The sequence below is a fragment of the Notamacropus eugenii genome, chromosome 2, assembly GCF_028372415.1.
Source record: "Notamacropus eugenii isolate mMacEug1 chromosome 2, mMacEug1.pri_v2, whole genome shotgun sequence".
Lineage (NCBI taxonomy): Eukaryota > Metazoa > Chordata > Mammalia > Diprotodontia > Macropodidae > Notamacropus > Notamacropus eugenii.
The window spans coordinates 49,985,555-50,008,147 of NC_092873.1; the positions used below are offsets into that span (position 1 = coordinate 49,985,555).

At 41.9% G+C, this 22,593-nt stretch overlaps 1 protein-coding gene and 1 pseudogene across 1 annotated transcript; both read left to right on the forward strand.

Moving 5' to 3' along the window:
* The first annotated feature begins 3,961 nt into the window (after positions 1-3,961).
* LOC140522619 (sn-1-specific diacylglycerol lipase ABHD11-like) lies at positions 3,962-7,930 on the forward strand (annotated as a pseudogene).
* A 12,369-nt stretch (positions 7,931-20,299) lies between these two features.
* On the forward strand, positions 20,300-22,237 carry LOC140522620 (heat shock cognate 71 kDa protein-like). The gene is made up of 4 exons (XM_072637977.1): positions 20,300-20,795; positions 20,940-21,164; positions 21,237-21,901; positions 22,046-22,237. Exons 1-4 carry the CDS (start codon positions 20,300-20,302, stop codon positions 22,235-22,237), a joined length of 1,578 nt encoding a protein of 525 aa, XP_072494078.1.
* The last annotated feature ends 356 nt before the right edge of the window (positions 22,238-22,593 follow it).

Consider the following 22,593-nt stretch of genomic DNA (forward strand, 5'->3'; position numbering starts at 1 on the left):
ATAGACTCTTCAAACTTTATCAAACTTCTTCCTAAACAAAAAAATCAGAAATGCTAACATTATTTTGCCTGGTAAAATCTAGGATGCTCCAGGGGAGGACACAAGACAGACTGTGAGGTCCTGCCTTGTCACTTTGGACTGGGCTGGGAAATGAGGTGGATCTACATTTGAATTCCATTTCCACCAGGCACTTGCTGAATGACCATGAACAGGTTATCTCTTCCTCTCTGGCAAAATGTAGGGTTTGAGCTAGGATCATGGAGCGTTTAAGCTGAGGGGAAATTTCCTCCCATCAAAGATGGAGTTTCCACCAAAAACAAGCATTTGTTAAGTACTTACCATGTGCCAGGCAGTGTGCTAAGCATTTCACAAATATCATCTCATTTGATCCTCACAACAACCCTGAGAGGTAGGTGCTAGTAAAATGGAGTTTCCCATTTTATAGATGAGGAAACTGAGGCAGACAGAGGTCACACAGCTAGTAAGTGTCTGAGGCCAGATTGAAAATCCAGTTTTCTTCCCTCCAGGCCCAGGGCTCTATCCATTGCACCATTAAGCTGGGAGGGGATTCCAGGACCTGAAAGGTTCTCATCATCCCCTCTCTGTCCCTCCATGAACATATCTCTAATGAAGAAGTAGGAGGGTCCCTGTGCATGAAGATTAACAAGGACCAAGCCAACAGAAAGGAATAGAGTGAAAGTGAGAGGATGGGGAAGTATAGAGTAGAGGGCTGAGGAGAGTGAAGAACAAATACTAAAAAGAAGGAGGTGCCATCAATGAACTGAGAAAGAGGAATGACAGACAGACAGACAGACAGATGGAGTGTGAGAGAGAAATCTCAGGAATGACCTAGTCTAATCTCCTCAAATTTTCCCCAAAATATTTTCTTTTTTACTGAGGCAGTGGTGATTAGTGAGAGGAGCATCATGGTGGATTAGAGCCTACCCCACAAAGCATACTTGGGGATGGGGACTGGGCATCCCATGGACCATGGACCATGCATAACTTTGAACCTGGACACTTCTAGAAAGATATGTGCTCTGGTCTTTTGTTTAACTCCACTCATTGGTACCCAAGTGCCATGTTCCCACCATCACATGTGATTGGGAAGGACACTTTGTCAAAGAGAATTAGTCACTAAGAAGCAAGACCATCTCAATCATTAGACGTTGAGGGAAAAGACAACTTGTTCTCATCCTCTTATGCCTGTTTTCCAAATGTTTGGCTTGAAACCAATGTGTCTTGGACTATAAGGAAGAAAGGACCTGCTCCTTTCCTCTCTGCAGCAGCTCATGGCAGCTGCAGCATGGGGTCATCTTGGTGAGCCTGAGGCTGGAACTCAAAGCTTTCACTGCCTCTCCTGCTTTGAGTTTCTTTCCTTGACCTCACATGATTAAACAGGGCTCCCTAGACAAACCAGGTTTAGCCTAGAGAGAAGGAGGAGTGACCACAGAGGAGACGACATCTCAGGGGAGATGTGAAATTTGTGCTCATGTATCATGCTATTATGTAGAGAAATGAATATGTTTGCTCTTTTTGGATTCAGAGTGAAGAATGATATATGTAGAAATTGACACAGACACACATACACACACACATGCACACACAAAATATTCACTTATGTTTGTTCTTTAGAAAAGCTTGCAAGGTAGATTGAGCTTCCTGGAGAGATGCTGGGATTCCCTTCTTAAAGGTCTTCAGGCTGGATGAGCACTTGTCAGGGATATTACAGTGGGAATTCCTTCCCTGGATGGCATGAATGAGATGGCCCTGCAGACCCCTTTGACTTCTCCAATTTTGGTTTTGATTCTGTCACTGGCCTTTGTTAGCAGAATTTTAAATGTAGTCTGAACAGGACCCATCTCTAATCTGTGAATACCCACAGCCACACACAGAGACAGGACTGCCAGGAAACAAGTAGTGGTTTAATAAACTGATTTCACAGCAAGGAAAGCTCTCTAAGCTGGAGTGAAGGCATAGGTTATATACATAAGTCAGAAGTGGGAAAAAAAGATGGGTTGAGGTGGATTACAAACCACCTTGTGATCTTGGGGGGGTGGTCATTACTTGGTGAGGTATAAGACTAGGGTTCTGTGATGGGTAAAGCTTCTACAATTGTTGATTCATTTCACTTAAGATACACAGGAGCAGGAATGTAGTGATTGTGAGAGCGTTGGCAAGGGTTTGACTGAGCATTTCAACTTGCATTGTTAGTCTCTGAATCCCAAGCCAGAGTCTACTGAGACATCCAAATTGTCAGTACATTCATTACACATAGCATATCAATTACTATGAAAATCAGGATTCCCTTCACCTTCCATCCTTTTGGTCTAAGGCTGGAAAGTCATGTGGTTTGTCCTTCATTCTCAAAGAGGGTCCAGTGGCCAGACAGAGATCAGGAAAAGTGTAGATGGCCCAGAATGCAACGGGAGACCTTGACTTTTTTAAGATAAAGTCTTTCCAAGTTCTCACTTTGACTAAGGCAACTTGCATTAAGTGCGTATGTCTATTTAAGAAGTGAGGCAAGGAATATCTCCTTTAATCCAAGAAAAAAAATTCAAACTGGAAGGAGAAGACCCTCAGGGTTTCTGACCAAAAGGGAAGCAATTATTTATATTCACTCTGGCTCTAGGGGGCCCAAAGAGTAACCATTAAGTGATGCTTGGGTAGGAATCCATTATTAGCCAGTCGATGAAAGCCAGAGTGACTTGGGTTTAAGGCATGGGCAAATCTAGGCAGTAAACCCCATGATCTCTGGGTGGGTTTTAGCTATGAAAATTTATTTTCCTTTGGGCAGAGCACTGTCATGTATGGGCATGATACCTCATGTGAGCAAGGAAGAGGAGAGGAGGGGAGGGGAGAAATGCGGAGAAGGGAAAAGTTGAGTTGCCTGACTAGAAGAGACTAGTTGGGTCCCCAGTGGGGTAGATTGGACTATTCACAGTTTATGGTTTGTCCTTCCTTCTGGAAGAGGACCATGGCATTAGGAAGATGATGCCATGACTTGCAAATGACTTGGTTACAAGTGTGGAAGTGCTGTGCAAATTTGCTAACCTTACTTTCCCCTTCAGAGTCATCTTTAAATTACTTGCTTATCAGCTGTGGAGCTCACTTGCACAACCATAAGAATGCTAACAAAGATATCTCCATCCTGCTTTGCTAAATTCCCTAACCAAACAACCATGTATGGTGTCATGGGATGGAAATCTCTCTCCACCCATATTTCTGGAACATATGTACAGCTCCTAGCTAACAGAAGGAGAAGTCTATCTATCTTGAAAAGACTTAGCCAGCAGAAATATTTTCTGCTTTGCTGAACTTCTGATTCTACTGATAGATTGTGTACTTACTTTAGCCTATAAATTATATCTCCACCCATGGAATTATTCTGTATTTGATAAAGCTGTTCAATTATGTCTAGGTATCCAGCCCTATAAATATTGCATCATGGAAGGAGGCAGTGTCTCAGATCATGAGGAAGATCTTAAGTCCACTTCATTAGAGAGAACTATGAATGCTTCAATAAAGTGCCATTGGCTCAGAGCTCTGCCTCAGTCTTTCTTATTGTAAGTTGGATAATTTTCATTATGACACAAAAATAAAAAACTAAAGCCATGTACACACACAAAAATTGCCAATCCATGTTTCACCCTCCACCACTTAGATGGCCCATATAACTTCAAAGGACACTTCCATTTCTACCATCCTCTCATCCTACAGAAGAAAGGAGGGGAGAATCTGAAGAAAGGTGTCAACTAAGCCCTTCAGGCTGGGATGGTGTGGTTCAGTGGAAAGAGCTGTGGCTTACATGCCTGAGAATTTGGGAGGAAGAAGAAGGCTAGAAGAGGGAGGAGATCCAGAGGACCCTGAACTATGGAAGGGTGGGACAAGCTATGGCCAGGGCTCTGACAGGGAGAAGTTGTGGAGCATAAGAAGTTGTGTGAGTAGAAGGCAGGTGACGATGCTCAGCATGTGGCAATGGGTTCGAAACCTATGGGGATCATCACACCCCTGGCTATCACCCATCCAAGATGTTGCTCCATCCATGTCCATTCAGGGGAACAGTAGCGTACCCAGGTCAGTCCAAAGCACATGGGACACCTCTGCTCTTTCCTGGCCCTGACCTCTCCTTCTGCTCCCGCAACTTGTTGCTGCCCTCTTCTCTCCTCCAGTTTCTCTCCTCTTTCTCTCCCTACACTAATGCCTTTCCTTTCCTGACTCCCTCCCTCCTCCCTCCAAGCTTTCCCTTCTCCCTGTGATCCTCCCTCACTTTCTTTCCCGCCACCCACTCATATTTGTTCTCTCTCCCCCTTACCCTGCTCTTCTTTCTCCCACACCCCTTCTCTCCCTCCCTCCTCCCCTCACTCCTGCCCTCCATCCTTTTCTTCCTTCCTATCTTCATTTCACCTCTCTCCCCTTCACCCTTCCTTGTCTTCCCTTAGTCAGCCCTCCTCTCTTTCCCTTCTTCTCATTCTCTCCCCTTCCTCTCCCTTCTCTTGTTTTTGCTTCTCCCAAACCTCACCTCCCTCATCTCCCCCTCCTTGAGGCAGGCCTTGACTTCCCTCTGCTTCCAGGCTTTTCCTTGATATCCACTTGCACAAGGACTGCTTCTGCTTTCTCCTTCCTCTCCTACCTGTTCCATCCCACACCCCACCTATTCCTACTCTGAATGAATGTGCAGACTTCTCCATCAGTGGCATTTGTGAGGAAGAGATGAGAGCCCAAGAGATCCTGCACTCCCCTACTGTCCCAAATTCCTAATGTCTCCTGATGTGATCCATCCCTCCTCCTCTACCTTCCTCTGTCCTGCCCTGGCCAGGCCAGTTCCCCTCTCCTACAGGCTGCTGGATGGTCAGGACACCCTGCCACCTGTCGTCTTCCTGCATGGGCTGTTTACCAACAAAAACATCTTCCAGGCTGAGGCTGAGGCCCTGGCACAGAAGACAAGCAGGAAGGTAAAGATTCCCAAATGATGGCTGAGTTGGGAAAGGGAACAGTCTAGGAGGAGGGACAAAGTCAGAGAAAATGGGGAAAGAGAGAATGGATGGTGATGGGGAAGGTCAAAAAAAGTGGCAGGAGATGTCAAGGTGAGATAGACCTTTCCTCACAGGGCATGACTTGAGGAAGTCTACCCACAAACTGCCAGATCTAGTGGATTCCTTCTCACAGGAAACTTTCATACAAAGGCCACATGATCACTTGGTCAGAGTTTTTCTTCAGCTAAGGGTTGGACCAGAGGTTCCTTTCAGTCTGGAGAATTAGCAGAACTCACCAGTCCCCTAAATATCTCCACTACTGACACATGGAATTCTACTCATCTTGGAGGTGTCACCATGGCTCAATTGAACCTTTTTAAAAAAAATTTTACTTTAAATTGCAGACAATCCTTGTAATGAGTAGTATTTGAAATACCTTTATGATTAATGAAGTTACCAGTGACTTTCTTTCCCAACATCAGAAACCCAAAGGAAATGGAAGAAAGGTGAAAGTCAAGGAAAGAATAAAACAGTGGCCTAAGAACCAGAACACGGAAGGACAAGCACTGGCCACAGTCATGGGGGTGGGGGAAGGGGAATGGGAGAGGAGACAGAATATTTTCCTTTCTAATGCTTTTGTCCTACTATGGTCCCATCTTCCCCACTTCTCCCTCTTGGCAGGAACTACTCAGTATCCCCTGATTTCTTAGACAGCTTGGGAGTTCTCAGGTAGCCTCCCCCAGCTGCTGGAACTGGGTCAACACCCCCAGGATGGAGAGGAAAGGGGGAGGGAATCAGACAGACTGATAACTCCAAGTCTCTGCCCCCCAGATATTGACAGTGGATGCCAGGAACCATGGAGAGAGCCCTCATAACCCTGACTGCAGTTATGAGGTCATGAGCTCTCACCTGCTGACTCTCCTGTCAAAACTAGGACTCACCCTCTGTGTCCTCATTGGTCAGAGCATGGGAGGGAAGACAGCCATGGTGTTTGCACTACAGAAGGTGAGGGTGCCCCACTAGGGCTGAAGGGGGAGAGTGTCACACTTTCCACAACCAACAGCAGTCTATAACCCCATAAGCAACACCAAAGATTCATCATGCTCAGTAAGTTGCTTGTAAACTTGTGGGTGGAATGAGGTTGTGAGTAAACACTGTTACTGGAAACAGAGAATTCCCAGGGGAATAACATGAGATTTACTTCACACACTTCATCTTTTTAAAACCTAATGGACTGAAGGGAAGTTGTGGATAACTCTCCCAGCACTGGGGGATTTCAGGGTTCAGGGTCAAATTCTAAGAACTTTTCCTCATAAATGTCTTCACATCTTCATGGCTAACCGAGAGCATTCAAACGGGAAGGCTGGCATCAGCTCCAATTACACACTATGAAATGGACCCTTATGGTCCCTCATCCCTCTCCCCCTTTGGGGACCATGACTCCCACTTTGTCTGCCCTGGTGCCATCCACAGGTGCAAGAAGAGGGAGAGTATTGTTCCTTGTGTGACAGACTTTCTCCTTTTGCCAGAGCTGGTGGAACGCCTGGTCTCAATCGATGTCAGCCCCTTGGTGGTCACGGACATCCCAAATATCTTTAAAGTTGCACCTGCTATGAATTCTATAAACCTCCTTGGAAATCTTTCTGGCTCCTAAGCCTGGGAGGTGGTTGATGAGTATCTGCAGCTATTCATCCAGGTGATCCTGGAGGGAGAGGTTAAGGAGAACAGAGAGGGCTTCAATTATAAGCTCCCCCTAGGTCAGCCCTATCTTCTGCTTTTCTCTATGTTCCCAGCACTTTGTCTGCCAACAGGAGGCATTTATTCAATATTTGTCCACGTGAAAGGAGAAAGGGGAAGGGTGTGTGGAAATGAGTGGGAGTCTGGTCTAAGCAGGACCGAGAAGGGATGCTGCTGGGGAGAAGACAGAGGCCCAGGTGGGTGTGCCAACTAAGCCCTTGTCCCCTCCAGGATACAAGTATTCGGCAGTATCTGTCCAACAGTCTGGTGCAGGTCAAGGGGAAGCATGGAAAGTCAGTGCTGAAAACCTGTGGCAGCAACAACACCTATTTCTGGCTATTCTTCAGATCTAGGGAGTTTATCATGGTCCCACACTCTTCCTCACAGACACCAATTCTTCCTTCGTTCCGTAAGGCAGGGCCAGAATGTGGAGGGGCATGCCTAGATCCAAAGAGTTCTGCTTTTCTTGGGCCCCCCTTGGGTTCTCCATTGAAAAGGATGAGGGCAATTGGCAGCTTCAACTGTGCTTGGGTTTAGGAGGGGAGGGTCCCTCCAGCACTGGGAGACAACATGTGCATTATCTCAACTTATGCCAGTCTGTCTGTCTAGTCTTTTTCCCCCCTGTCAACTCCCACACCTACTGCTCATCCTCTACCCTTGTAACTACCTCTCTCTCTGACTCTCTGACTCATTTTTTCCCGTATCTCTTTCTCTGTCTCTCTCTGCCTCTTCTATCTCTGTTTCTCTGCTTTTTCTGTTTCTCTCTTCTCTCTCTTCTTCTCTTTCTCCCTTTCCTTTTCCCTCTCATCCCATACCTCTCTCCCTCTTCCTCTTTCCCTCTCTCTACCAACCTCTCCTTTCCTCTCTCCCTTTCTTCACCTCTTTCATTCTCTCTCTCTCGGTCTCTTCACAGACCAAGTCATTACCCCAAGATCAAACACCTATTTCCTGAAGCCCAGTTCCAGACCATCCCTGATGCTGGCCGCATGCTCCATATCAAAAAGCCCCAAGGTTTCATGAACAGTACTCTCAGTTTCCTGTCCTAGAAGATGTTCCGTCTCTCCACACTCCACTTTCCAAGTTTCAAACACTCAGAGAACCCTTCATTTGTAATCTTTCTTTTAAGAAATTATTTTTTTCCCATTCAGAACTGAGCAAACACCAATTAATATGAATATTCCCATAGACAACGAATTAGAGAAAAAACAGTTATAGAACATGTGAACCTCTGTTACAAACAACTTGGGTTTTTTAATCATGTAATAAATTCAACATGTTAATTTCAAAATTGTCTTCTAATTTTCAGCCCCCATGAAACTTTCTCCTGTTCTCTGCTCTGCATTTTTTACATATTTGAATGACCCACTTTCTTCTTTTTTTATAAAATTAAATACTTTTATTGTGACCTTGATACACAGCAACAAAAAATAAGCATTTCCATATACGCAGACAGAGTAAACAGGATTCCATATGGAGGCATGAATCTACCATGTAGGTTGTTTTCTTGGGGCTTTTTTAAAGTATACATCAGTTTTATTTGAGGCCTTTCACCATCCCAGGTGCTCTGGACACTCTCTGCCTTATCATGTCTTTTTGAAAATGTGGTGCCCTGAACTAAACACTCTCGATATCAGCAGAATGGAACAGATCAGGCCTCTCACTTCTCACATTAATAATAAAAACAACATTAATGATAGTAATAATAAGGCTGCTATGGAGTGCAGCAGATAGAGCACTGGGCCTGGACTCAGGAAGATCTGAGTTCAAATGTGGCCTCCAGCTATGTGATTTTGGGTAAGTCCCTTAGCTTCCATTTCCTCAGCTATAAAATGAGACTCCATAAGAACCCCTACCTCCCAGGGCCATTGTGAAGATCAAATGAAATAAAATGTGTACAGTACCTGGCATATAGCAACACTGTATAAATTCTCATTACTACGATATTAAGACGATAATTTCTTTTTTCTCTCACACTGAGGAGTCGATGCATTTATTACGAGATTGTCTATATCCCCTCCTGAACATCGTTCTGCTCTCTTCTGAGCACATCTATGTGCCTCATTGTTGACCTGACTAGTGGGATGCAGGTCAAGAAACTTGAATCAGGATGGGTTATAAAAATCTTTATAATTGTATGAAAGGTCTTGTCTCCTTATGGGTCATGTGGGCTCATGTCATCTCTGGCAGGAGAATCATTAATAAAAAATTTCCTTAATTCATTGAGGGCCATGTGGAGCTTTTTTTGTTGTTGTTTGTTTGAGTTTTTTGGGTAAGATGCTTTTTTTCTCACAAAAGGGGGCTCATCTGGGATTTGAAAACATCTCCAGAGAAAGGTGATTGTAGCCAAGACAGAAAGATGGATCTCGCTAATTTTAATGATCACGTGTTTAGGCTGCTTGTTCCCTCCTTGAAGACTCTTCAGAATCCAGGATCACACTAATGAAAGAGGCCACTGTGAATGCAGGAAAGAAGGCAAGAAAGAAAATAAGTAGATACCCTGGGCAGTCAGGCAACATCTGTACACGGACTAAGGCAGGAATGAGGGCAAAGATGCCAGGGATAGCTAGTACTGCTTGAGTAACAGGGGGAATATTACTGAGCAAATTAGCAGGATGGAGAAACAAAGGTTTAAAGGTGTCAGGATAAGGAGTTTGAAGGGAAACTCCAGTTATCATTCTTCCAAGATAGCTCTTTAAGGGGGGTGTGAAAATATCCCAGAATATCAGAGATGCTGAGAGGACAGAGATCTAGAAGAGGTGTCTGGGAAGGATCCTGTTGAAATTGTCTAAAAGTCAGAGTAAAATTGCAACACTGAGTTCTTGACCATTCTGAATTTGAATTCGAAATTGGGTTGTTCATGCACACTGTGTAATGTCTTGTCTGTGTGTTTGTGAAATGTTTTATGTTTTGTGGTGACAAATTTCTAAGGTCTGTAATTAGAGAAAGAAAATATTGGGAAAGAACTCCCATCCTAGGCTTTCAGTGGAAGATTAAGATTCTTTTCTTTTGTGTCCTAACAATGGTCACGTTGGGATACTAGACTAAAATTAAATAATAAGTAGCCAGCAGCTTTTAGAACTGATAAAGAATCAGAACCCAAGTAGCCCAGAGGAGCAGAGGCTGAGAGGGAAAAGAAAACTGAGAGTTTGAATTAGAGTTTAATTAGATCCTAAAGATCAAAAATCTGTACTTTATGTTTAAATTAGTATATCTGATGTCAGACAATGTGTTTAAAACTGCAAAAATAGGGGATCTTCTCTCTGATAATAAGATCACTTTAGGTCTGTATAAAAAGCATTATGAAAGATCTTTGTAAAGGGTAAGGGGAGAAATGCAGCCCTCTAGATTTGTAATTAACTAACATTTCTAAAAGGTGAAGAAGAGCAGGACAGAATTGGGTTGGGTATTTTTTTTAAAAAATTTTTTTGAAATGTAAAGAAAAATGGAGGTAGTTTGAATTTGAAAGATTAGGAAGTTTGAGTAAAATGGGATGAAAATGAACATTTGCAGCATGATTGTTGGAAAACCAATACACAAAGTTATGAAAAGTTGCTAGGAATTATGTCTATCCTTCTTTCAGAATGAATCTGTGGTAGAGCATTATTGAATTCAACATGGGTACTGACAGAGGTAAAGATTCTGGTTCAATTACTTGTCAAGCTCCAAAGGTGTCAGCTTGGAAGAGAAGCCTACTATAACTTGTTAGCATTGATTCAAATTCTTTAGATCTCTTTTGCCTAGACCAAAAGCAACAGTTACAATATTTGCCTAGCACACTTCAAGCTAATATGATTTCAAACTTTCTTAAAAACTTTCCCAGAAGTAGAAAGTTGAAATGCCTAAAGAAAATTTTTATCTGAAGTCTGGAAGGAGTCAGGACTTCAGTTTTTTGAGGAAGTGGAAGAAAAGGTCAGTCAGAGCTGGCAGTATACAACTTGATGTCTTTTAGGGGAATATATAAACTTCTGGATAATATTTCCTTTTATAAAGCCAGTAGTATTGGATTAAATATACATATATATGTATATACACACATACATTTACACATATATGCATATATACATATATACGTATGTATACATATACACATGTGTATTTTAAATGTTTACATATTGTCATTTGACATTAAGAAATTTATAAATTTTATGACTCGAAAAGAAAGGTTTTTTTTCTATAGAGGATGGTGGTAGAGTTCACTTCCAGGGATATTATGGGGAATCCCATGATTGTAAAGTGCTTAACACACTGACTGGTATGTGTTAGGTATATGTTAGGTGATTGTAAGGAGAAGAGACAGACAAGATGTGAGAGTGAGAAAAGCAATGTGTAGTGCAGAGCGCTGGATTGATCATAGATTTATCCTTCCCAAGTTAAATATTCACAATCATCAAAAGTGCTGCTCCCAAAGCAAAGTGACTACCAGAACAATTAATGTCAACAAATTAGAGCTCTTCTCTGAGTGTGAACAGTTTGTTGCTAACTTGGAGGGAAAGTTGAGCCAACACATAGTTGGCAACAGTGGAGCAGAAAAGGAGCAGGCAGTTTTCAGAGATTTGGTGTGCAGAACCACTTTTGCTCATCTGGGTCAGAACACTCTCAAACACCAAGACTGGTTTGATGAAAATGATGGGGGAAATTCAGAAGCTGCTAAATGAAAAACAAGAACTCCACAGGATTTACCAGCAGGACAGTTCATCCATCTCTAAGAAGGCAGAATTTAATTCTGTCAAAAGTAAAGTACAAGCAAAGCTTAGAGAGATGCAGGATTCCTGACTCAGTAAGAAGGCAGATGAAATTCAGTTTTACATTGATAGTAACAAACCAAAGTGCTTTTATGATTCCCTGAAAGCTATTTATGGACCAAAAACCTATGGTGCATAACAGCTACTCAGTGCTGATGGAGCCACATTGATTAGTGATAAGGACATGATCCTAGAGAGATCCATACTTTCATAGTGTTCTCAACAGATCATCATCAATCAATGCTGAGGCCATTGACCATTTACCTCAGGTTGAAGTCAATCCCTCCTTAGCTGAACTTCCAACTGAAGAAGAGGTTTTGAGGACCATTAGGCACCTTTCATGTGGCAAAGGACCTAGTGCTGATTCCATTCCAGCTGAGACTGACAAGGTAGGGGGACCATTGCTCATACAAAAGCTGACTGAAATTTTCCAGATTATATGGTTAAGAGGAGGTTATCCCCCAGGAGTTCAAGGATGCCTCCATTGTCCATCTTTTTAAAGGTAAAAGGAATAGATTGTCCTGTGACAATCACAGGGACATCTCTCCCTTAGTCACTGCTGGCAAAATTCTTGCTGAAGTCCTCCTTAATAGGCTGATCCTTCACCTGGAAGACGGTCATCCATCTGAGAGTCAGTGTGACTTCAGAAAGGGCTGAAGAACAGTTGATACAGTAAACACTGTAAACAGTAAACAACTCCAGGAGAAATGCCAGGAGCAGAACAGAGGTCTCTACACAACGTTTGTGGATCATACTAAGGTCTTTGACACTGTTAGTTGTGAGGGCTTATGGAAAATTATGTCAAAATTTGGTTGCTCAGGGAAGTTCATCAGTACTGTACATCACTTTCATGGTGGCATGCTTGCCCAGGTTCTGGATAGTGGACAATCTTCTTGTGCCTTCCCAGTCACCAGTGGAGTGAAATAGAGCTGTGTGCTTGCTCCCATGGTTTTCAGCATGATGTTTTCAGCCATGTTGACAAATGCTTTCAATGAGGATGAACATGACATCAAGGTCAGCTACCACACTCATGGTAAATTCTTCCATTTGAAAAGGTTACAAGCCAAGACCAAAGTGGAGGGAGTGTTGGTGCATGATTTTCTGTTTGCAGATAGTGCACTCAATGCAGCCTCTGAAGCTGAGATGCAACAATGTATGGATTAATTCTCTGCTGCCTATTCTAGCTTTGACTTAACAATTAACACCAAGAAAACACAGGTGCTCCATCAGCCACCACCACACCATTCATACATAGAACCATCAGTTACAGTAAATGGAGCATGAATGCTGTGGATAAATTCACTTACCTTGGTAGTGTACCTTGCAGGGATGTACACATTGACAATGAGGTTGATGCATGCATTGCCAGAGCTAGCTCAGTGTTTGGGAGGCTCCGCAGAAAAATTTGAGGAGAAGAGGTATTAGACTGACTACCAAACTGAAGGTCTGCTATGGTATCGGCATAGCACACCGAGAGGAACAAGTCTTATGCCTGACCAACAGGCTGCTCATCCTCCTGTAGAGCTCGCGAGTAAAAGAATGAGGTGGGAGAGCAGGTCAGTGAAGCAATTCCAATTTATTCAAGCAAGCATTCTGATTATATAGTCTCTGCCAGCCAGCCCAGTGAACCATGGTAACATACACAAACAAACCTGAAACTATAGTAATGAACACAAGTTGGAACTATAGTAACAAACACACACCAGGGGTGGGGCCGTCCCTTCCAGCGCCATCTTGTTCACCCTTCCCTGCACCGGACTCAGTTTACTTGATGTCTGTCAGTGTGGTGTCCCAGATGGTGTGGTGGTCAGCGCCCCTTACAAAGGTGTACAGAGTCATTGTGCTGATCTCATTGTTATATGCTTGTGAAATATGGACAGTCTACCAGTGCCATGACAGAAAAGTGAATCACTTCCATTTGTACTGTCTTAGGAAGTTTCTGAAGATCACCTGGCAGGATAAGGTACCAGACACTGAAGTCCTATCTTGAGTTAAACTGCCAAGTATTCAAACTATGCTTCAGAGAGCCGAACTCCAATGGGCTGGTCATGTTGTTCAAATCCAAGATGTACACTTGCTAAAATGACTATTTTGTGGAGAACTCACATGGGGCAGGCAATCACATGGTGGCTAAAAGAAGTGATACAAGGATACTCTCAAGGTCTCTCTCAAGAACTTTGAATTTGACTGTGCAACATGGGAGCCACTGGAACAGGACAGCTCAGCATGGCGTGCCCACATCAGAAGGGGTGCTGTGCTCTTTGAGCAGAGTAGAATTAACACAGCACAAAGTAAAAGCAGAATGCCCAAATTTGGAATATTCACCCCACATATTCACATGGACTATCTGTGCCCAACCTGTGGTAGAGCATTCCAAGCTCCTATTGGTCTGATCAGTCATAGTTGGACACACTGAAATTTCACTTTATCATGGTGATGTCATTTTGGTTCTCTTTGAAGATGAAAGACAACAACCAATATGTTAGATACCACATTGTTACTATCTCTCTCATTTAAGATAATTGTTCCATACATGTTAACCTTTATCATTTGGAAATCCAATTGATATCATCTGAAGTTTATTGTTTGTGTTATTACTTTATATCTCTAAACTTATCTTAGATTACAAAATTTGAGAGGCCATTGTGAGGTAGAAATGGTGTTAAGGCAATTTTTAATCTGGATTTTGTTGCATATAAACTGGATTTGTTTTTTAAAGTGTGACAAAAATTTAAGAATTTCAAACTGTTATATTTGGTTATAATCAAGTATTAATAATACTGCATATATTTACTATGATAGCAGATTTTCCATTGAAATCTTGGCTATTATGAAAATATATACAGTGGCTTAAAATTATGCTTTCCACATATTAATGATGAGATGAATAGTTCTCTATACAAGGTGATTTAGAAATACATTCACCTAAATTGATAATGGGCTGTTTCAAGTTTTAAATTCATAATAATGTTTAGGGCATTGTTCCATTTCTAAATTGTGTAATTTGTTAAACAGTTCTATCATCTGTGTTTGAAAAGCAATTTCTCTTATGGTCTACTATTAAGTCATTCTATTTGACCATGTAAGTAAGTCATAAACTTCCAAGTTTTGTCTTTATTTAAAAGGAAGTTTCAGTTAATTTTTTTTGCTATAAATCAAGTATTTACCAAAGTATGTTTATGAAAGGAAATTTGGTAATTATATGAAGACTTTGCTTAAGATGTCCTCTTGTAACTTTTGTCAATTATATGCAAGAGGTTTTGTGACCAGAGAATTTAGAAATGTTGTGGTATTTAGGACTTAATATCAGAATAACTTGTAAACTGTTTTTAAGAAAGGAAATGTTTTGCAAAAACTTTTGTATGATTTCTAGAAGGTCTACTAAATTTCTATTTGAAAGCTAATTTGCTGTAAGAATTTGATATTGCTTGATATTGACAATGATGTTCAAACCTACTGTGAATTTTCTGAGGTTTGGGGAACTATGCGTATATAGTTGTCTTATGGAGCTTAAAGAAGGATGACAGGATAGGAGACATAAGATAAGGGACACAAGGGAAATTCTATGACCCAGGATAGTGTGGGGAGAGACAAGGAATTTTATTGTCCAGCATCAGGGGGAAGTTCTATGGTCTGTCAAGATAAGGAGAAGAGACTTAAAGATGCCTTCAGGTTGGAAAATAAACTAGTAAAAGGGCAACTCTTAACCCTTAGGACATGGTTTGTATCCTCATCAGTGTGCTTTCAGGGAAACAGAGTCATTGTTTCATGTTTTAAATACCCTAAGAAAGGACACTAGTGTCCTTCAATGCCCCAGTCTTAAGCTTTTTGAGGTAGAGATGAAAAAAGTTGGAACAGCTAAAGGCTTCTTAGCATTCTCCAGAGGTTTTGAGATTGAATAAGGAGTTTTGAAACAGTTTCCTTACAGTCTTCTCATTCTCTTCCTCCACTCCCTCCCCCTCAATGAAGAGGAAGAGGGAGTTTTACCTTCCCCATCTATATAAAGGAAGGAGGAGGGCCAACAACACAGTGAGGGCCCCACAGGTAAAGACCCTGGGTCTCTGGGGCTGAAAAGCCTGGAAGTATTGTCAAGATGGCAATGGAGTTAGAAAATCAGCTGACCTCCAAACTTGGCTCTTAAAGTCAACAAAAATTGAAATTACCTGATTGCTAATAGGTTAGTTCCAAACTGGGAAACTTTTGTATATGGCATTCCTAAACAAGGAACTTGGTTAACTGAGAATTTGCAAATGTATAGAAACAATTTCTAGTGATTGTTTTTTAGGACATTATTTTAAAATGAGAAATGTGAGTCAGTAAAGTTTTGCATAGTGCAAGTATTTGAAATCTTGCTGTTTTCAATCAAATAATTGGGTAAATTAGTACTCTTATATAATCATGTGAAAGATAAAATCCCTGGAATAAAAGCATTCTTTCTAAATATTGTGGGAATAATTAGGTAAAGAAGAAAGAAATAAAGGTAAAAGCATAGTGTTGAATCATTATCTTATAGACTAAGGCTGGGATACATTTCAGTTACAGTTGCTAGGTATTATGTCTGCATAGAATAAGGTCCTCACACATTTCAAAATGATGAAAGAATAGTTGGGTATTGATACAATTAACTGAAGCACCTGTTATGTTATTAATTAATGTTTTATGGGAAAAAGGATTAAAGTGCAATTTTCACAGAGGGAGGTAAGATGAAATGTTAGTATTGTGTTTATACTGTGTGTTCTGTGGTACTTAAAGACCTAGAGGGTTTGATAGGGAGAAGGAAGTTCATAATTTGTGAGGTCTGGAAAGTTCTCAGGACAAGCTCATTTGGAGGGGAAGATTTTGCTGTTTTGATGAGTAAAAGTTAGTTTCTGAACTTATCATGTGTATAAGGTTCAGTTCCTGAAGTATCTCATTCTTTCAGACTGAGAATTGTTAGAGAAGAATAAAGAAGCTTGGGAAACAGATACAAATCGATTAGGGCAATAACTCATGATCTTAATGGGAAAATTGATTTAATGTTGTTATTTAATCAGGAACTAGAACAAGTGTAGAAATGCATGCAAGCTACTTAGGTCTCACTTTAAAGATGTTCCCTAACCAATGTAAGAGTATGGTCATACCTGAAAATGATTATTGAAACTTGTTTTTCAAGATCTTATGAGATCGCTAACTGACTTTTTCTGAGTCTGACTCTAGGCATGGATATCAAGAAATTCTGTTGAGCCACTGATTCATGATGCCAGCAACCCTGTGAGGTATGAACTGCAGAGGGTGTCCTCATGGGAAGGTTAGGGAAACAACTATTCTACATGAGCTGAGGTAGGATTCTCCTGATTCAATTTCCCCATTATGACACCTGGCAGAATTTAAGCCTGGTTTAATGCAGTTAGCAGTCTACACAACTTCTGCCTGGAATTGACATGAAGTTAGGGAAATGTTCCTTCCTTTAGTTATGTCTGCACTCTTTTATGGCAAATTCCTATGAGCATAATAACAAATCTATTAAATAACAGATATCATTCTGCACATGTGAGTCCTTTTCCCATTTGCATGATCTCTTTGGGATACAGACCTAGAAGTGGTATTGCTGGGTCAAAGGATATGCACATTTTTATAGCCCTTTGGTCACAATTCCAAATTGCTCTCCGGAATGGTTGGATCTGTACTTTACTTGTGATGGAATTAAATGCTACCTTCTTAAGGATGAATAGACTATCCTGCTGGTAAACCCCTGGGGTCCTCGTTTTTCATTAGCAGATTCTGAAATTCCCCATCAGTTGCATCAAATCACTCTTGGTATTTGCCAGTGTTCTGACCCAAATGAGCAAATGCAGTGATATACATCAGATCTCTGAAGCTTTCTGCTTCACTGTTGTCAGGTGTTTACTGGCTCAACTTTCCCTCCAAGCTAACAACAAACAGTTCCTACTCACAGAAGAGCTCTAATCTGTTGACGTTAAAACTTCTGGTACTCATTTTGCCTTGGGGACACCAGTTTTTTGTTGAATGACAATATTTAGCTTGGAGATTGGTCTAGCACTCTGTACCACACATTGCCTCCATCACTTTCATGTCCTGCTTGTCTCTTCTCCATACAATCACATACTCTATTAAATGCCAGTGTTTTCTGTGAGGAACATAGCTTTCTTGACCTTAATAACTTATAGTGTAGCTTAACTGCCATTGATTAGTTTAGACTAGTTAAAAATTGCTTATAGTCATATCCCATTCACCTAACATAAAAAGCTCTGTCACTTAGTTCATATCTTTCTCTACCATGACTTGTAATACCAACATGACTGCTTTCTCCTGAATAAAGTTTCTTCCTGAATTAAACCCAAATTTCAATGTGTAGTCCTTTTCCATGGTGAAGGGAAGTAAATATTGTTTAAAATTTCCCATTTACAAGCTTCCAAAGCAGCACAGAAAAGTAATGTAGGATCAATATATTGATATTCCACAATGTTCCGCAATAGTGGAATTCTCTCAAAATTCAATATCTTCCAAATTTTGTTTAAGGACATGGGGAAAAAGAGAAGGAAGTTTGATATATCCCTCTGGTAATCTAGCACCTCAAGTCTACGTGGGAGATATTCAGCTGCTACCATTTGCTCTGTGACATTTCAAAAAATATTTTTTCTAATTCTGTTCTCTGGTTGGCTACACATAAGATAAACACAACATGGGAGGAATATCTTGAACCTAGGGCAATCAGTCATATCCCCAAAGGACTCATCTTATGAATGGTAGTTAGTGGAGTAAACAATGGGGTGATATATGGGAAAGCCCTAGACAAAAGTATTAATGCCTCCCAAAATTGAACTTTCCAGGAGCCAAGATGGTGGAGTAAGAAGTAATTCACTCTCACTTTCCCTTACTGACCTCTGAAAGCCCAGAAAATATCATTCCAGGAAAAATCCTGGAACAGCTGAGTCAGCAGAAGGATGGAGTGCAGCAGCTTGGGGGATTAATAGGAAAGGTCTCTCTCACTCTGCTGGAGGGGGAGCAGCTCAGGATGGGAGGAGTTCCAGCAAACCAGCAACAAGCCCCACCTCAGCAAACCAGGGGGACCTCCTGAGCCCCAGGATAGTGGAGCATGCAACATCCTCACACCAGTGCTTTGGCACAAGTAGGGGAACCAGTAGACTCCAGCTTGGAAAATTACCATGTGCACCTAAGGACAGGCATCCTCCAACAGCCAAAACTTTCAGTGCTTCAACACAACTCCAGGAAGCAAAACTCCAGGAGACAGTTCCAGGCAGTCAAGTGTCCTTAGGCATCCAAGCCTTCCAGTGTTTCAAAGCATCCTTGGTGATCAGAAGTCCTCTAGGAGGCACACCCCACCTCCACCCTGAGAGCTTCAGTGTTGCTGACATCAGCTCAGCATCAAGTAACCTGCCAGATCCCTACAACCTCCAGCTGCCAGAACCTGAAGCTCCAGCACACAACACCAGTGACCGGGTCATGGGCCCCCACCACAGAAAGTTTGGATCAGTGTTTCCTGAGCTCCAGCAAAAGAACTCAACTTTAAAAGCCAGGAAATAGCCAAATACCATGATCAAAAAGCAGAAAGAGGCAATGATCATAGATTCTTTATTATGGGGACAGGGAAGACACAAATTCAGAAAAGGACAATGTTGTAAATATACCCACACCTGAAACCTCCAAAGGAAATGTGAACTGGTGTCATGCCCAAAAAGCCTCCTTGGAAGAACTCAAGAAGAATTTAAAAAGTCAAATAAGAGAGGTAGAAGAAAAATTGGGGAGAGAAATGAAAGGTATGGAAGAGACAGTCAATGGCTTGGAAAAGGAAGGGCAATAATTGATTGTAGGAAATAAGTCCTTAAAAAAATACAGTTGGACAAATGGGGGAGAAAAAGTAGATTGAAGAGAACAACTCTTTAAAAAGTAGCATTGGCCAAATGGAAAAGGAAAACTGAAACTCACTAAAGAAAACTCCTTCAAAAGTAAAATGGGCCAAATGGAAAAGGAGGTATGAAATCTAATCGAAGAAAACAGTTCCTTAAAAATTAGGGCTGGGTATTTGGAAGTTACTGAATCTATGACACACCAAGAATCAATCAGGGGTGCAGAGCCAAGAGAAATAGCACAGACTTACTAGCACTCTCCCCCGAAATCCAGCCAAATACTTGTAAAAAAATGACTAAAAAAATTCTGGAGCTGCAGAACCCACAGAATGACAGAGTGAAGCAAATCTCCAGCCAAAGACAACCTGGAAAGTTAGTCATAAAGTGTTTATTGTACCACCCTCGGAACAGAGCACAGTCCAGTATGGGCCACTCCAGTGCAGACGGGACCTGAGCAGGCCTTGGGGGGACTGAAACTCAGGCACTTATGGCAGTTCCAGACTTCATGACCACAAAACACCAAGGATAAATCAGAAAGTCAGTGGAAAAAATCTTTGGGACCTGTGTGAGAGAGTAAAGTGGTCAGGCCCCAGCCCCAGGGTGGTGAAGGGAGTGAAGGAGCCTGCAGCACAGGGGAAATGGTGACTGTTTCTGGATTTCTAAGTCCGCAAATTGTGAGGGGATTGAATGACCTACAGTATACCCTCTACCCTCACTGGAAGCAGAGAATTACCTTGACAAAGAGTTCAAAAGTCAAGTAAATAGCTGGGAAAATTAGCAAAAAATGGAAAAGAACAGACTATAGAATCTTACTTTGATGATAAGGAAGATCAAAACATACAACCAGAAGGAGACAACAAAGTCAAATCTCCTACATCCAAAGCCTCAAAGAAAAAGGTTAATTGCACTGCTCAGTACAGCAGCAACCCTTCTTTCTCCACAGAGGTCAGCTACAACCCCTGACTCCCCAGAAACCATGTTGAAGGAACCCACAGTTGGCATTGATCTTGGCACCACTTACACCTGTGTGAGAGTCTTCCAACATGGGAAAGTGGAGATCATTGCTAATGACCAAGGAAACAGGACCACCCCCAGCTACGTCACCTTCACTGACACAGAACATTTAATCAGTGATGCTGCAAAGAATCAAGTTGCAATGAACCCCACCAACACAGTTTTTGATGCCAAACATCTGATTGGTCGCAGATTTGATGATACAGTTGTACAGTCAGACATGAAGCACTGGCCTTTTATGGTAATGAATGACACAGGCAGGCCTAAGGTTCAAGTGGAGTACAAAGGGGAGACCAAAAGTTTCAATCCAGAAGAAGTGTCTTCTATGGTCTTGACCAAGATGAAAGAAATTGCTGAAGCTTACCTTGGGAAGACTGTCACTAATGCTGTCATCACAGTACTAGCCTATTTCAATGATTCCCAACGTCAGGTCACTAAAGATGCTGGCACCATCGCTGGTCTCAATGTGCTCTGAATCATCAATGAGCCAACTGCTGCTGCTATTGCTTATGGCTTGGGCAAAAAGGTTGGTGCCAAGAGAAATGTGTTGATCTTTAACCTTGGAGGTGGTCCTTTTGATGTCTCCATTCTTACCATTGAAGATGGCATCTTTGAGGTCAAGTCCACAGCTGGGGACACCCACTTGGGTGAGGAGGACTTTGACAACCAAATGGTCAACCATTTCATTGCGGGGTTCAAGCAAAAGCATAAGGACATCAATGAGAACAAGAGGACTGTTTACTGTCTTTGCACCGCTTGTGAACATGCAAAATGCACCTCCTCTTCTAGTACCAAAGCCAGTATTGACATTGACTCCCTCTATGAAGGTATCGACTTCTATACATCAATCAGTTGAGACCATTTTGAAGAACTGAATGCTGATCTCTTCCATGGCACAGTGGACCCTGTGGAAAAGGCCTTAAGAGATGCCAATCTAGATAAATCACAGATTCTTGACATCATCCTGGTGGGTGGTTCCACTCAAATTCCCAAAATCCAGAAGCTTCTCCAAGACTTCTTCAATTGCAAGAAGCTCAATAAGAGTATCAATCCTGATGAGGCTGTTGCTTATGGTGCAGCTGTCCAGGCTGCCATTTTGTCTGGAGATAAATCTGAGAATGTGCAGGACTTGTTGCTGTTGGGTGTCACTTCTCTTTCCCTTGGAACTGAAACTGCTAGTGCAGTTATGACTGTTCTGATCAAATGTAATACCACTATCCCCACCAAGCAGACACAGACATTTACCACCTATTTGGACAGCCAACCTGGTGTGCTTATTCAGGTTTATGAAGGTGAAAGGGCAATGACAAAGGATAACAGCCTTATTGGCAAATTTGAGCTCACAGGAATCCCCCCAGCACCCAGAGGTGTTCCTCAGATTGAAGTAACATTTGACATTGATACAAATGGCATTCTCAATGTTTCTGCTGTGGATAAGAGCACAGGCAAGGAGAACAAGATCACCCTCACCCATGATAAAGGACGTCTGAGCAAGGAAGACATTGAGCGTATGGTCCAGGAGGCTGAGAAATACAAGGCTCAGGATGAGAAGCAGAGAGACAAGGTGTCTTCCAAGAATTCTCTTGAATCTTATGCTTTCCACATGAAGGTTACAGTGGAGGATGAAACACTGCAAGGCAAAATTGGTGAGGAAGACAAACAGAAGATCCTTGACAAATGTAATGAAATAATCAACTGGCTGGATAAGAATCAGACCGCTGAGAAGGAAGAATTTGAGCATCAGCAGAAAGAGCTGGAGAAGGTCTGCAATACCATCATTACCAAGCTGTACCAGGGTGCGGGGGGTATGCCAGGAGATATGCCTGGTGGATTTCCAGGGGGTGGAGCAGCCCCATCTGGAGATGCTTCTTCTGGACCCACCATTGAAGAGGTGGACTAAACAACAGAAGAAATAGCATTCCACACAGCTTTTCCAAAAATTGAAGGACTCAAAATTTGTAGCCAAGGCAGTAGCAGTTTAAAAGTAACATTTAAGCTACTGTGCAAATCTGGGCATTTTCAATACTTGAATGTGTGCAGAGGGACAGAAGTGAACAACATTGCACTTTATCAGTATTGTAAACAAGTGGAAATGCAATTCTTGTCCTGGAGAATAAAAACTATTTAAAATTGGCACCATAATAAAAAAAAAAAAAGGTTAATTGCTCTCAGGCCATGGAAGAACTCAAAAAAGATTCTGAAAGTCAACTAAGAGAAGTAGAGCAAAAATTGGGAAGAGAAATGAGAGTGATGCAA

Excerpts from the sequence above, each read along its gene's own strand:
- LOC140522620 (XM_072637977.1), top strand. The coding sequence starts at position 20,300 with ATGTTGAAGGAACCCACAGTTGGCATTGATCTTGGCACCACTTACACC. Across the intron at positions 21,165-21,236 it reads CATTGACTCCCTCTATGAAG|TGGACCCTGTGGAAAAGGCC; the intron begins GTATCGACTTCT and ends TCCATGGCACAG. Across the intron at positions 21,902-22,045 it reads ATGAGAAGCAGAGAGACAAG|AATCAGACCGCTGAGAAGGA; the intron begins GTGTCTTCCAAG and ends TGGCTGGATAAG.